The sequence below is a fragment of the Scleropages formosus genome, chromosome 23, assembly GCF_900964775.1.
Source record: "Scleropages formosus chromosome 23, fSclFor1.1, whole genome shotgun sequence".
NCBI classification, from domain to species: domain Eukaryota; kingdom Metazoa; phylum Chordata; class Actinopteri; order Osteoglossiformes; family Osteoglossidae; genus Scleropages; species Scleropages formosus.
In genome coordinates, this window is record NC_041828.1 from 3,475,952 (window position 1) to 3,489,997 (window position 14,046).

Here is a 14,046-nt window from a genome sequence, read left to right on the forward strand (position 1 = left end):
TTTTTAAAATAAAGTACCTTGAGACGGTTGCTTTTTAATTAAGGTGGCACGCGATTAAAATGGCTTCGGAAGTCGTCATTTAGTTGTCTTGCATAATTCTAGTGCGGCAATAACCAGAGGTCCGTGCTCACCCTGGGAACTCTTGTCTTCCCAGCAGTGTTAGAAAGAGTGTGTGTGTGTGTATGTATAAACTGAAGCGTAATTACATGGGTTAAGTGTATATTAGTGCCAGCGTAAAGTACTGGGCGGGGGACACGGTGGTGCTTGGCGGGATCCCACTCTCCGGTGGGTCTGGGGCTCGAGTCCTGCTTGGGGTGCTTTGCGATGGACTGGCGTCCCCCCCTTCCCAGCCTTGCGTCCTGTGTTGCCGGATTATGCTCCGGTTTGCCGTGACCCTGCTTGGGACAAGCTGTTTCAGACAGTGTGTGTGTGTGTGTGTGTGTGTGTGTGTGTGTGTGTGTGTGTGTGTATGTGTGTGTGTGAGAGAGACCCCACATTACCTTGCTATCTCTCTGTGGTGTTTTGTCTGTTAAAGATCGACCGTGTCAGTGCATGGCTGCAGTAACAAGGGTCCGTCTCCCTGTAAACTGCATGTGTGTGCGTGCGTGCGTGCGTGCGCTCGTGTGAGGCCGGAGCGTGCATGGGCCGCGAGGGCTGGCGTCGCGGGGGCCGAGCGGCGGTCTGCCCGCGGACTCTCGTGCGAGCGGCGTGTGGAATGCTGGCGGAGCTGTCTGTGAGGCTGGCACTGCTCTGGCGACAGACGCAGCCGCGGTACCGCAGCTTCCAGGAAGGGAGACCGCAATCACACAAGAGAGGCTTTCCCACGGGGAGGGGGCCCTGCGAGAAAGCGAGACCGTGGCGGTGCATGGGGCTGGGGGGTGTTGGATACACACACACACACACACACACACACACACACACAGAGAGAGAGAGAGCCATCCTGCTGTTCCCTTCTTCAAATCCGAACAGAAATCATCGTACATGTCCGTGTAGGCATATGTCAACATACATGTCAGAGGTTTTCATCGTAAAGGGACCTGTATTTACTGAAATTAATGCAAATAGAAGTTATAATTTTAATACCGTGTCAACTGGAAAGTTTATGGATTGGAAACTTTCTATACGCGTTATTGGAAGTTGTCAAATGACTGCATTTCAGTTACATTAAAATCAATAATCGATACATTTTTTCACATAATAGTAAAATTTTCCAGATTGATTTAAACGTTCAAATAGCCGTTTAAAGCAGACAGGAGTAAAAGACCGCGCTGGACACTGAGGACATCAAACACAACTATAAACCGGTTAAAAACTAAAGCGCTGCTATTGCGCAACACAACCATAACCCTGTCAACACTAACCCTAACCAGGACTAACCATGACCCCGAGTACCAGTAATGCTCACTCGGAGTGACAGTAGTTATCATTTCCCACTTGTGCTCAAGCGTGAAAAACCGCATTTGCACCTATAGGTTCCTCGCTGGAAAACTGTCCAGTACAATGTAAAACAATGTAAAACAAGGTTAGTAAGTAAACGTGTGTGAAAAAGACTGCCCTCTTGTGGAAGAAAGTCATTACACACACACACACACACATTTTCAGAACCGCTTGTCCCTTACGGGGTCACGGGGAACCGGAGCCTACCCGGCAACACAGGGCGTAAGGCCGGAGGGGGAAGGGGACACACCCAGGACGGGACGCCAGTCCGCCGCAAGGCACCCCAAGCGGGACTCGAACCCCAGACCCACCGGAGAGCAGGACTGCGGTCCAACCCACTGCGCCACCGCACCCCCATAGAAAGTCATTACATTTTTGAAAAAAAAAAAAAATTAATAATAAGAGTAATTATGTAATTACTGCTGGAGTAATTAAAGTAATGAAAGCACCTCTGTGGTGTCTGCCCCCTCGTGGCAGGAGCCCCCCCGGTCGCTGCAGTACCTGGGCGGTACCTCACTATGGAGACAATCATGGCAAACACACGCTTCAGCCTTTGCAGATCACCACAGATGTGCATCTTTATATCACAATTCCAGAAAACACTAGTTTTTCTAGGAAGAAAATTACGTCCAGAAATAGGTTTTTCCTGAGTATATAGACTCCACGAGAAGGTGATTCTTCCTTGTCCTTTATTGCAGATATTAATATGACTGTAAGGTGTTCCTGTACACCTGCCCATTTGTACAATCAGCCGTTGACGGAACTGAGGATCCAGTCGGTGAAGCTGGCTACTCGTGCGTACACACCAGGCTTCTCCGCCTCACCGCATCCATCCCCCCAGCTGGTGATACCTGTCAGGTACCACTTGCCATCAGCCTGGCACACCAGCGGACCCCCAGAGTCTCCCTGGAATGCAGAGGGGAAACACGGTCACTCGACACCAGCTCGACTACGAGAGAAAAGAACGAGTCTACCTTCCTCAGGAGACCAGGTGATGGAGTGTGTACTGTACCTGGCAGGTGTCTACACCTCCCGATTTGTATCCAGCGCACAGCATGGTGCCGTACAGTCGACTCCCTGGCATCAGCGATGCACAGGCATCAGGTTTGATGAGGGGTACCTGTGCCTGCTGGAGAGCATTGGGGAGCTCACCTGTATGGGACACACAGGACAGGACCGTCTCCGGGGTAACATGGGACACACACACACACACACACACACACACACACACACACACACACACACACACACACACTGGCTGAAGCCACTTGTCCCGAGCGGGGGTCGCTGCAAGCCGGAGCCTAACCCAGCAGCACAGGGCGTAAGGCTGGAGGGGAAGGGGACACACTCAGGACAGGACGCCAGTCCATCACAAGGCACCCCAAGCGGGACTTGAACCCCAAACCCGCCAGAGAGCAGGATCTGGTCCAACCTGTTGCACCACCGCACCCCCCACGGGACACACACTGAGGGTAATTTTCCAGCAATAGGGTTACTACCTGTGGTTATTTTTCCCCATCCGGTCACCCAGCAGCTCTGGGACCAGAACCCTTCCTCCTTCTGTGTGCTTGCGAGGCAAATCGGCTGCTGAGTTTCTGCAGATATGAAAATCATTTAGAGGCGCTTGTATAAAAACGGAACAATACAAGGAATGACCGACAACAAGTTGATGGGTCCGCACACGATGTTCAGCAAAAGCAGCCATCTCCAGGTGACAAAGAATTAAATGGTGAGGGTGAGGTTTACCGAAACGTCTTGGGCGGGCGTTTTCACCAAAGTACACATTTCTCCGTCGCTCATTCTGACGCACTGCGTACCTGAGTATTCAACAGGAGTCTTCAGTTTGAAGAGGGCGATGTCGTTTTCAAAAGTGTTATCATTAAATCCTTGGTGCTTGACGATTTTCTCCACTTCGTGGGACTCCTTCGCTTCGGACAGTTTTATCATTCCCGTCACTACACTGTAGCTTGAGGGGTTGGACCTGCAGTTGGAAACCCAAGGTGAAAAGCTTCCCAAATGCCCTTGCAGGATCATCACATTGTTTATATGAATTTACACAGTTATGGCTGAGTTGTAAAAAGTTTACAGGTACCTGACATTTTAAATCAAAGCAACTTACAGTGTTAAGGTACCTACAGTTACCTGCCCATTTATACAACTGGCACAATTTACGATAAGTACCTGGCTCAATGGTACTACAGCTGGAGGTGGGATTGAAACCTGCACCCTTTGGGTCTAAAGGCAGCAGCTCTAACCACTATGCTACCAGCCGTCCCAAGTTCAAGCAAACATTGATATGAGATGGGGAAATCTTGTGGATTCACCTGCATAGGACTGATATAAACACCCATTTCTCAAGTTTGGTTTGCTGAGCTTCATAGTAAATAATTGAACAAAGGCACATGTTCCTGGAGCGTGTTATCTGTTACAGTCATGCAATCCTTCACGTGCTATCTGGGCATGCTGGGTTAGCAGCTCAGACACATTCTGTGACTGGATGAGACACCCCCCTTGACCTACCAAACAAGTCACCTGTGAGTGTTGCACCTGTGATGCAAAGCTAGCGAAGATGTGGAAGGGGCCAGCAGGTTTACCCTTTCAAACAGTGAGCAGCAGTGACCACCCAGCGTGGGTTGATGATGGAGGCACCACACAAATGCATGTCCTCCCCACGGCTGTCCTTCAGCTGGAGCGAGGCCTGCCAGGGCCATGAGCCAGCCTCCGCCTCGCTACCTCCCACTACCTTCTCCTTGTGTTTGTGAGCCAAGCCACAAGTTCCCGCTTCAGGAAGCACTCCTGTCGGACAAGGAATAACATTCCAGTTTAGTTTTTTCCACTTCCTGATTCCTTTATGAAAATATACTCTTAAGCATTTAGTTGTTAAAATATCCTGGGTGAAGCAAAACTCGATTGATAAGTCTGGTGAATGCTGATGCCAACCTGGCAATTTGTCTTCCTCACTCGGTTTTTTGCAGGTCCTCAGGTGAAAGCCGGACACCACGCTCCTCTTGGCAATTACCTTTGGAGGAGAAGGAATTGTAATCACCTGCTTCAGGTAGCACCTATTCCTGTGGAAAGAGACCAGAACAGGGTTGGAGGGCACAAGGCTCTGGTCAACAGGCCCTGGTCATGTTCAAGTAATAATATTCATGTCTGCTTCTCCAAACAACATAGTCAGTCCTGGGTTTGCGTGTCTGCTGAGGTGCTATTGAAGATAGATGAAGGCAGAACACACCTGTAGCTGGGGTCATGGAAGGTGCTATAGATGTATGTGTAAAACTGGCAGTCAGGATCAGCAGAGCACGTCTCCTCGCACTCAGTGGCACTGTTACGTATGACATACTGCCTGTCGTACCCCAGGAAATCAACATTCTCGTACCTCTGTAGTGTACAGACTGGGAGAGGAGATAAAGAATGCATGTTCCAGTCCATTTGTACAAGGGACTGGAGTTGAGAAGCTTTTAGAATGAGCCAGAAAATAGAAGGGACAACAATGCAATGGGAAATGGCCTTACAGCACAGATCTCACCATTTGAAGGGTCGCAGAAACGGGTTGGGAACCCTGACATTATCTCAGCTTTGGAGATGGAAGGTCGCTCTATTGTGTTGTGCTTCAACCAACACAGCATTTTATACCTATAGGACACATGCAAAAAAGCTGCACCAGATATCTTAAGTCATTTGGCTCCGAGGGGTAGGAGGATATAATAGGGTAGAACTTTATTAATTCCTGCAGCGAAATTTGCAAGAATTGATGGAACAAATACATGGTGGGACCATAGGCATAATGGGGCTGTGTCCCAGTGTTCAAGCAAATCTAGTATGTCTCCATAAAATTTGTCTATGAGGTCTCTGAGAACTACTGGTAATATTTTTACCCCTCCAATACCTCAGATGTTCTTATACTTCTGGTTGAGCTGGTATCTGAAATGTAGTTTAATGGAATAAACATATGCCCAATGACAGTAAGTGCCATTGTGAACCAACAATCCCACCTCTGCCACCATTGTCCATGTCTCCATCCGTCTGCTCATACCTGTCCTCACTGGTGTCATAATTCCCAGTGGAGAAAGAGAAGAAGGTACATTTAGGGTGGTCATTGCACAGGATGCGGCAGTGCTCAGGGGAGGGCACGTGCACTTGTTCAAAGTCATTTCCAGGAAAATCCGTGTTTTTCAGGATCTCTGATTGGCATTCTGTACACAGGAACACAAGGTCATGAGTCTACAATACAGAGGACCACATGTCCCATTAACACATGCTGATGGTGTAGTTTGAAAAATCCTCACCACTCAGTATGACCTGAGGATCTTAAGTCAGTGTGAATGTCCAGTTTTGTGTTTGTGTCTATGTATGTGTGTTGCTCATACTTTTACACAGCCGGTGTGTAGGCATGTGTGGATCTCCACATTACCAGCATTCGGACCATACAGGCTGCAGAGTCTCCTGGAGAAACCTGATACCACACCCTTTAAGACCTTCACTGTTGGAGGGGTAGGGAGGGTCCGACTGTACTTCAGGTGGCACTTGTTCCTGGGGACAAAGTAACGGCTTTGGAAGGGTGACATCCTCTGCTGAGAAATCTCTAAGACGAATGCCCAAGAACAGTTTGTCTTATGTTGACTTGTCTATGACTATGACAATGACTTGACTATGATTATGTTGTCTAGTGTTGACTTATGACTCCTGCCCTGCGCAACTCAAACAATTGAGAACGTACCGGTACTGAGGTGGGTCAAAGTCATTTGTGCAGAAGGTGAAGAACTGGCAGCCTGGCTCCTTGGTGCAAGCCTGCTGGCACTGCTTGTAAGTGTCGGTGAAGAGGGCGATGAAGTCAGCCTCAGGAAAATCAACATCCTGGTACACCTGGGAGAGACAGACTGACGCAACATGCATTTTTTACACTTCATTTACCTTCTTTCGGTCCAAAGCCAAAACTCAGCTGAATATATGACTGGGGAAGTTTTATGGTGAAGCTCGTGCGGTTGATAACTTTGCAGATGTGACAAGAGGTTTCATGTGTTCTCCTGCAACCTCAGTTAATGTTGTGACTATCAAACAAGGTCAGCAACAGAGGCTTGTGGGGGTTTTTAAAATTTGTGGACCAGTAGTGATCCAGTGGTGCAATCTGTAGCAGATCTGTGAGAGCAAGAACATCATAACTAAACGACCGAATTCTTTTCAAATCACATTAAAAGTGAGTGTGCAAGACCTTTAATATCAACAGTTAGAAAGCCAATATTTTAAGATACTCTGGAGTAGTTCTGGTATTCTTACCCTTGCTGTGATCATCACCACAGTGTCTGAGGGAGTAGCCAGATGTGACTCCTTTCAAATTAACAATCCTAGAAGGTGTCCCTGAAGTTGTGTGCTTCAGGTAGCAGTAGAATTGACTTGGGGAAAGAAGAAAGAATGTGGGCTGTGAATACAGTGTCTTCATGTTCAAGACCAAGAAAGATGTCCTCACGTCTAATCTAGACTGGCACTTAAAGTCAACAGTGAAACTGTAAATTGTGACAGTTTAAATTTCCAAGACTGGGACATGTGTTTTAAATTTGTACTACAGGGTCATCTTGGGAATTAAGAGAGTCTTGGAGCTTTTGGGGGTTCTGATTAAAAGTTTATTATTAGATATTATACAGCTCTCACAATCCTTCTGTTCTAAAAAGGACTGGACTTTCATTTCTCACTTTGAGCATTATTTGCTGACATAGTGAGGTACCGATTGTCTGTTTTCCAATCGGGTCGGAGAAAAGAGAAGAACAGGCATAAGTGGTGCTGGGTACAGGCCGTCTGACAGTGAGCAACATCTGGAGAGTAGATCTGAAGAACATCATCTCCTGTGAAGTCTCTGTCAACCAGAAGTTCTTGCACACATTCTGGGAAGAGAAAGATCACACAAGTGATGCTATGAAAGACGGCTCTGTGAAATTAGAACAACCCATAAAATGTTCATCGCTCAAAGTGTTGTTAAAGTTCCTAGCTTAACCATGCTACGAGTGAAAGCTGGTGCCCGAAAGATTGATACAAAGAAAAATAGTGGAAATACGCAACTTGAAAGCACTCCACTTGCCTGTGCAAAGGTTAAAAAGTATCACCAAAGTAAAAGAGCGATAAAATCCCATTTTAATAAAAAAGAAAATCACCAACCTTTGGTAAGGGTAAGAGTGTCTCCCCAGAGACCAGCCAAATACAGCAGCAAAAGGCACGTTTTCATTCCTGAGCTGCAAAAACTCCTTTTTACAGCTACACACCGCAGAACAAAGCAAACCAAGAGCCCTGCAAAAAAGCAAATCCTTCAGTTCCCCAAAACACGAGTCACCAGAGCAAAGTCCTTTCAAACTCAGGTCAAAGGTCAAAGTAAAACACAAAAACAAACTATTAATGAGGCTTCAAAGTCACCGGAGAAAAAAGTAGCGATTGTACAAATATTCAATTAATTTATGTTTTGCTTCTCAATGCAAACCAATAAGTAAGCTCAATAAACTGACTCAAGTCCAGCTTCTGTACATTTACATTTAAAACTTGGTCAAACTCCAGAGCTCTTCACACACAGCTCACCATGGATGGTCAAGGGTCTTGCAAACAGAGATACTGCAGATCATAGTACAAATATAAAACAATGTTTATTTTGACTGACTATATTGATTTTCTGAGCGCCAACCAAAAATCCTATGACTTCCTCTTGACTGCTGTCATTTTTCACTTTGGCACCAAAATGAGAAGGTTTCTGCAGGTCCTTTGTCTCCTGAGTCTCAGTGAGGGTTCGCTCAGTCAAGGTATAACACCATAGTCCAAAGAAAAGCAAGAACTGCTCCTGCAGGGAGCAGCAGAATTCTACTCATCCATAATTAGAACAGTATCAAATTGCATTGTACGTGGAAGAAAAGATGATAAATGGTGTCTTCTTTATGTTCCTCAGAATGTGAAAAAGAACTGAGCAAGAATGTGGAGTTCATCGGGAATGATGTCCTTCAGATTTTCTCTCCAGACGCTGTTCACTGTCAACTGGCCTGTACACAGCACCACTTATGCCAGTTCTTCTCGTTCTTCCAGTCCGACTGGATCAAAGACAACAGGTATTGCACTACAGAGATAAATTTATTATTGAAAGAAGTATTACTAATTCATGCTATTATTGCCTGAGAAAAAAAGGCAGGAAAAGATCAGCAAACACAGACTTAATTTAAAAATACTGTTACTGGATAGTGAAACAGTAGGTCTTACTGTATTTCATACCTAGTTCACTATACAGTGCATGCTGATGTAGAGACAATGTGAGTAAAATGTAATGTATTTCGAAAAGCCGTTGAAACTACTTAAATTCGCAGTTGTTTCATCGATCTGCCCTCAAAAAATTCTGCTCCAGCTGTGTGAATTTGATTTGGATGACTGTATAATTCCAGTGCTGTGCCGTTTTTGCTCACAGCTAATGTTAAATCTCACTATTGTTAACAACTCTGCCCAACTCAGTGTTGGGGGAGTCCAGATCCTATTCCAGAAGCACAGGGTGCAAGACTACTTAGGATGCACTGAGGACAGGAAGAAGGTCCATCACAGGGCAATGTCATGCACTACAGGCAATCTAGGGTCACCAGTTCACCTGAAACATTCCTTTTTGCCGTGAGAGGAAACCAGAGAACTCGGAGAAAACCCATGCAAATACAGGGAGAACATGCAAACTTCTCACAGATTGAGCTGCATTTGAACCTATGTAAAAACAGCCCACGCTGCCATGCTGCCTTTTCTTAAATGTATAATGTATTTAATTTCTAATATTTCCATCATTAAAACACATAGTACCTTTCCACCATATAGAGCATGTATTCATTTCTCATAACTTTGAATCATTTTAACGTTTTTTTTTTCCCCACGCTGTAGAAAATTCCACTGCTATTTGAGAAAGACCCAAGAAAATAAGCCCACCAAGATAAATGCGGAAAACGGAGTGACGTCCGGCTACGCACTGAGGAGCTGCGGCAAGCCTGGTGAACGTAAGAACTACCCCTAGCAAAAGTCACTTAATGGGAAACTCATCAGCATGGGGGTGATGCAAATTACATTGTTTCCATGCCCATTCTAGGGTGAACTGAAAGTTAACACGCCAATATTACACTTCACTGCTGTCCCTCTCCCTGTGCCTTGTGTGTGTGCAGCCTGCTGGTCTGTGGTGTACAAAGACGTGGTGTTTAACGGCTCGGACTACTCCACCCTGTTTACCGACAGCTACAAGAACTGCCAAATCACCTGTAACAAAGACCTTTCCTGCATGTTCTTCACCTATCACACTGAAGATTATAACATTGCTGACCAGAGGTATGTGATCCAGGCATGCCTGCAATTTGGAAGTCATTTGAATTTTTGTTATAGTATTTACTTGCTGAGATTTATTTTATCATTGTTTTTAATCTATATTAGAAATAAAATTCCCTACAGTGTACAGCTAAACACCTCAAGGGATTGTAACCTTGATGCGGTGTAGAGGCTTGAGAGTCTTAGGGATCCTGAAGTTTTGGTGGGGTAATCCATGTCAAATCTGAAAGTCAGGGGCCACAAAAAAGAGATCACAGTAAAATACTCCCATGAAAGCTAAAAACAGTAATAAGAGTACCTCACAAAAAGTGGTACCGGAACCCACAAGGGGAGCTGGACTTGGGTGTGGTGCTTGCCAGTGAGGACCTGGTGTCTTAGTGGCTCACATAGTCCAGTCTGGAAAGATTTCACAGGACCATGTAGTGGGATCAATGTACTGTATATAAAGTAATGTTTTGGGTAAAATGCTTGTTGGGTGACATAGGGATGGCAGAGATCTAAATGGCTTGGATTAACTCAATGGAAAGTGGCTTTTAGGTAACTGAATGCGTGGACAGTGACAGCAAAGGATTTGGAGCTCATTTAGGAAGTAGAAAAGTATAGCCTAGATACAGTCGGTCTTACCACCACACACAAGCTCACTGGCACTTGAATGGGTGCCACACAGTTTGAGTTTGACCAAGAGAATCGGAGACTTGCGCAAAGTCAGACAGTTGCGTATGCTTATGCATGTGCAGAGTATCAAGCCATTCTGAAGATGGCGGACACAGTCATAGAGAAGGAGCCACCTACAGACTTCAATGCACACAAGAGAAACGATGTATAAAGCTAGAGGGGTGTAACTGGAAAGAATATTCTCTCTAACATGAGGCTAAGCTGTGAATTGTTGTTGGACTTCTGTGCAAGTCACAAATTGGCAACAATAAGCATTCAGTTTGAGCAGAAAGTAGACCACAACAAAGCAAATCAGGTTGAAGATCAATAACTGAATTCCATACTGGGGTCATCTGACCTCAAACCTTTTGTTCTGGACACTGAAGACTGTGGAGCTCTTAACAGAACACCAGCCGGTGGTGAGCTGGACCAGGGAGATGAGGACAAAATAGTGAGGTCCAAGTGAAAAATTAGAGTATCCTCAGAGAAAGAGAAGTTTGCCCTGCTCATCCTGCCATTGTGACCCTCACTAGAATGGAAAATGAATAGATGGGTGGACATACAATGAAGCAAGCAATGTAAAAAGTGCTCTGTAAAGTCAAGGTACAACAGTAGTACCACCTGCGGGGCTCATATCAGTGATCACTTGATTACTTGTCCTATCTTTCGGTACTTATGATCGCTCACTGTACATGTGACTCTGCGACAGGTGCGCACTTTTCATCTGCCTTTCTTCTGCCTTTCCATTAGATACCAGTGCCACATGAAACATAGCAGGACACTTCCTGTACCCCCAGTGATCAACCCTGTGTCTGATGCTGTTAGTGGTTTTTCCCAGAGGCCATGCCAAGACACCCAGTCAGCAGGTAAATGCACACTCATGCATCAGTGAATTTAATGACATACTAGTTAGGAGATTAGATTAGGTTACAGTTTTCTAAGAGAGATGTGAAGATGCAAGATCTGCCCTTCAATTAGTTTTATATTTTTTTCTTTCAATCTTTTTTAATTGTCATGCAGGTTGCACCCCGGTGTTTCATGTACGCGTTGATTTTCCCGGAAATGACTTTGAGATGCTGAAGGCCCCCTCAGCGAAATATTGCCAGCTGCTATGCACTGCACATCCTCGATGCACCTTCTTCACATTCAACTCGTATGCACTCCAGCACTGTTCCTGCAATACAACTAACTGTGACCACTGTGGTTAAAAAAAAAAGACAGTATACACCTTAATCTTCAATAATACCAATTTTTAATGTCTGCTTAACTTTTTTACAATTCTGGCATTAACATTTAGCTCTTGATGACTACCGTCCTCCTTCAGCCAAATCAAGAACTGTTTCCTCAAGCACAATAAAGAGAAATGCCATTCTAATCCCCATGACGATGGCATCTCTGGATTCCCCAACCGACACTGTGGCCTCCCAACAGGTACATAATGGCAGGATTAGGTCTGAAGAGTGATTCTGCTCTCACAAACATAAGCAAAGTTCCAGTTTTAAAAAATATAAAGTGTGAAACAGTATGTATATATAAGCTTGGATGGGTATACTGTACAATATTGTTAATATCACACCTGAGAGTCTGGTTGGCTGAGGTCTTAGGTTAAAGAATCTTTTGGCTTGAACGTCTGTCTATACCAAGCTTCATCTATTTTTTTCACCTTTTTGACAGGCTGCATTCAGGAGAGGTTTGAAAACATAGACTTTAATGGGTATGACCTACACTCCCTGCGTCTGGATGATGTCCAGCAGTGTGAGGACACCTGCACAGCTGACCCCTTCTGCCAGTTCTACACTTATGCTTACAAGAGCATTGCAAACCCCTATTACAGGTCTCCATCTCTCATTTGAGTGATCATTTCAACACGACCCAAAAGCAAAAGAGTTCTCTGCCATTTTAGTCAAAGTAAAACTGTATAACATCATTCATCATCATTATTATTATTATTATTATTATTAAGCTTTGGCTGCACAGCTGTAAACATTCTTCGGGTAATAACAACACGAGAGAACGACTGCTCATAATGTCAGAAAGCTCATGTTCAAAAGGTTTAAAACCAGTAGAGAAAACGGCTTTGGTTACTGCTCGCTACGAAAATGCAGCAGCAGGTAAAGCCTCAACTATGGACAGTTGTGGCCATCACTTTGAAATGTGAAGGATCCTAATTAAAATCTTCCTCCTGCAGCAGAACCCTTGAGCAAGGTATTTATCTTGAACTGTTCCTCTAAGAATATTCTGCTGTATACATGGGTAAACATTTAAGTAGCTTGTACTATAAACCAACAATTACAGCTAGTACAGGCATAGGTGTCACTAAAAGAAGTTAAATCTTGATGCCTAATTGGTACTTAAAATGATCTTTTACACCTACCTGCTTGTGTCAGATTAACCATAATTCATAAGGTTTAACAGTCTTTAATGTTGCAGGCAACTTTGTCACCTGAAGCGTGTAATGACAATTCCAATGCCGATCATCGTTGGACCTATGCTGGGGACGGTCTCAGGGTTTCACGAGCGCGGCTGCAGCTCAGGTGGGGTGGATCGTGGCTAATGTTCACACCGAGTGGTTCTAAGCTGTTTCAAGGATTGTGCCCATGAATCAAACTTAACTTAGAAAGTCGCTGAAATCAATATGCTGTAAACGCATTAAGAAAGTCTTCAGGTTGTCCACATTGAGGTTCATAGCATATTCTTTATAGACTGCAAATGTATCTGGGCATTTTCTATCTAAATCATGGTTACAGCAAGAAGCTGGTATAAAAATTTAATTTTGCAGAACAAGAATTTCAGAATTAATTTTGTGCCAAGCCATGTGCACAGTGGTGTGTGCTCCAACATAAATGTTCCAATTATTTAAATTGCCTTTGAAGCACAAACATTAAAGACTGCAGATTTTCTTAAGTATATCTAAAATGTATTGCTTTTTGGCAAGAATGAACCATTGCAAGTTATAAATCATAGAAAAAAAAATCTGAAACTAAGACACACCTATGAGCTTGTCATCCATGGAGCAGATTTTTGAGGACAGATCTCTCACTCCCTTCTTGTCAGCTGTTGTTAACGGCACGGCATCGATCACTGTGTGGGGGAAGTTTTAGATTAAAAGTGCTCCATTGCCGTTTCTTTCAACAGGAGAATTTTAGCGTGGACAGACCCAGGGCAGCAAGATACATGATGTTCACACAGCAGGCTTCACCAACTGGATCCAGAGCTCCATCTATGGCTGACTCCACAGACAGATACGGCTACACTGAGATTCACGCTAAATGTATAACATGTCCAGGTTATGGAAACAGAAACAATGCAAACAAAGTACAAAGAAGGGTAAATTTCTCTTGGAGCCTGAATCATTTCCTTCTCCAGAGGTTTGTGGTTTCCTGGAATTTGCAAAATTTTTCATCAGCACAAAACTTTGAAATATACAGATGCATAGTTGAAGCAAAACAAACACAAGCGTAGAATGTTGTCTAAATCTAAAAGACTTTAGCAGAGAAATAATGTCTGCTCTTGAAACTGACAACTAAAATCGCTGTTTTAGAGTCTTTAAAAAGGTGAGAAACGCAAAAAAAAAACCTTAATAAACCTATCAGAAAATTAATATGAAGCTGTTTTTGAGTTTTGTTTCTTCTCAGTATACAG

The 14,046-nt window shown here is 44.4% G+C and overlaps 2 protein-coding genes across 2 annotated transcripts; one reads left to right on the forward strand and one right to left on the reverse strand.

Annotated features, from left to right (window-relative positions):
• Nucleotides 1–2,095: 2,095 nt before the first annotated feature.
• On the reverse strand, nt 2,096–7,833 carry LOC108938886 (plasma kallikrein-like). The gene is made up of 14 exons (XM_018759857.2): nt 7,588–7,833; nt 7,160–7,316; nt 6,715–6,830; nt 6,158–6,317; nt 5,852–5,970; nt 5,474–5,633; nt 4,967–5,073; nt 4,673–4,832; nt 4,378–4,505; nt 4,032–4,233; nt 3,255–3,418; nt 2,937–3,032; nt 2,450–2,589; nt 2,096–2,343 (listed from the first exon to the last, which is right to left on the reverse strand). Exons 1-14 carry the CDS (start codon nt 7,652–7,654, stop codon nt 2,185–2,187), a joined length of 1,935 nt encoding a protein of 644 aa, XP_018615373.2. The 5' UTR covers nt 7,655–7,833; the 3' UTR covers nt 2,096–2,184.
• A 282-nt stretch (nt 7,834–8,115) lies between these two features.
• Nucleotides 8,116–14,005, forward strand: LOC108938912 (plasma kallikrein-like). The gene is made up of 10 exons (XM_018759912.2): nt 8,116–8,216; nt 8,360–8,516; nt 9,319–9,431; nt 9,594–9,753; nt 11,155–11,270; nt 11,425–11,557; nt 11,729–11,835; nt 12,079–12,238; nt 12,835–12,938; nt 13,540–14,005. The coding sequence occupies exons 1-10, from the start codon at nt 8,156–8,158 to the stop codon at nt 13,548–13,550; spliced, it is 1,122 nt and encodes a 373-aa protein (XP_018615428.1). The 5' UTR covers nt 8,116–8,155; the 3' UTR covers nt 13,551–14,005.
• The last annotated feature ends 41 nt before the right edge of the window (nt 14,006–14,046 follow it).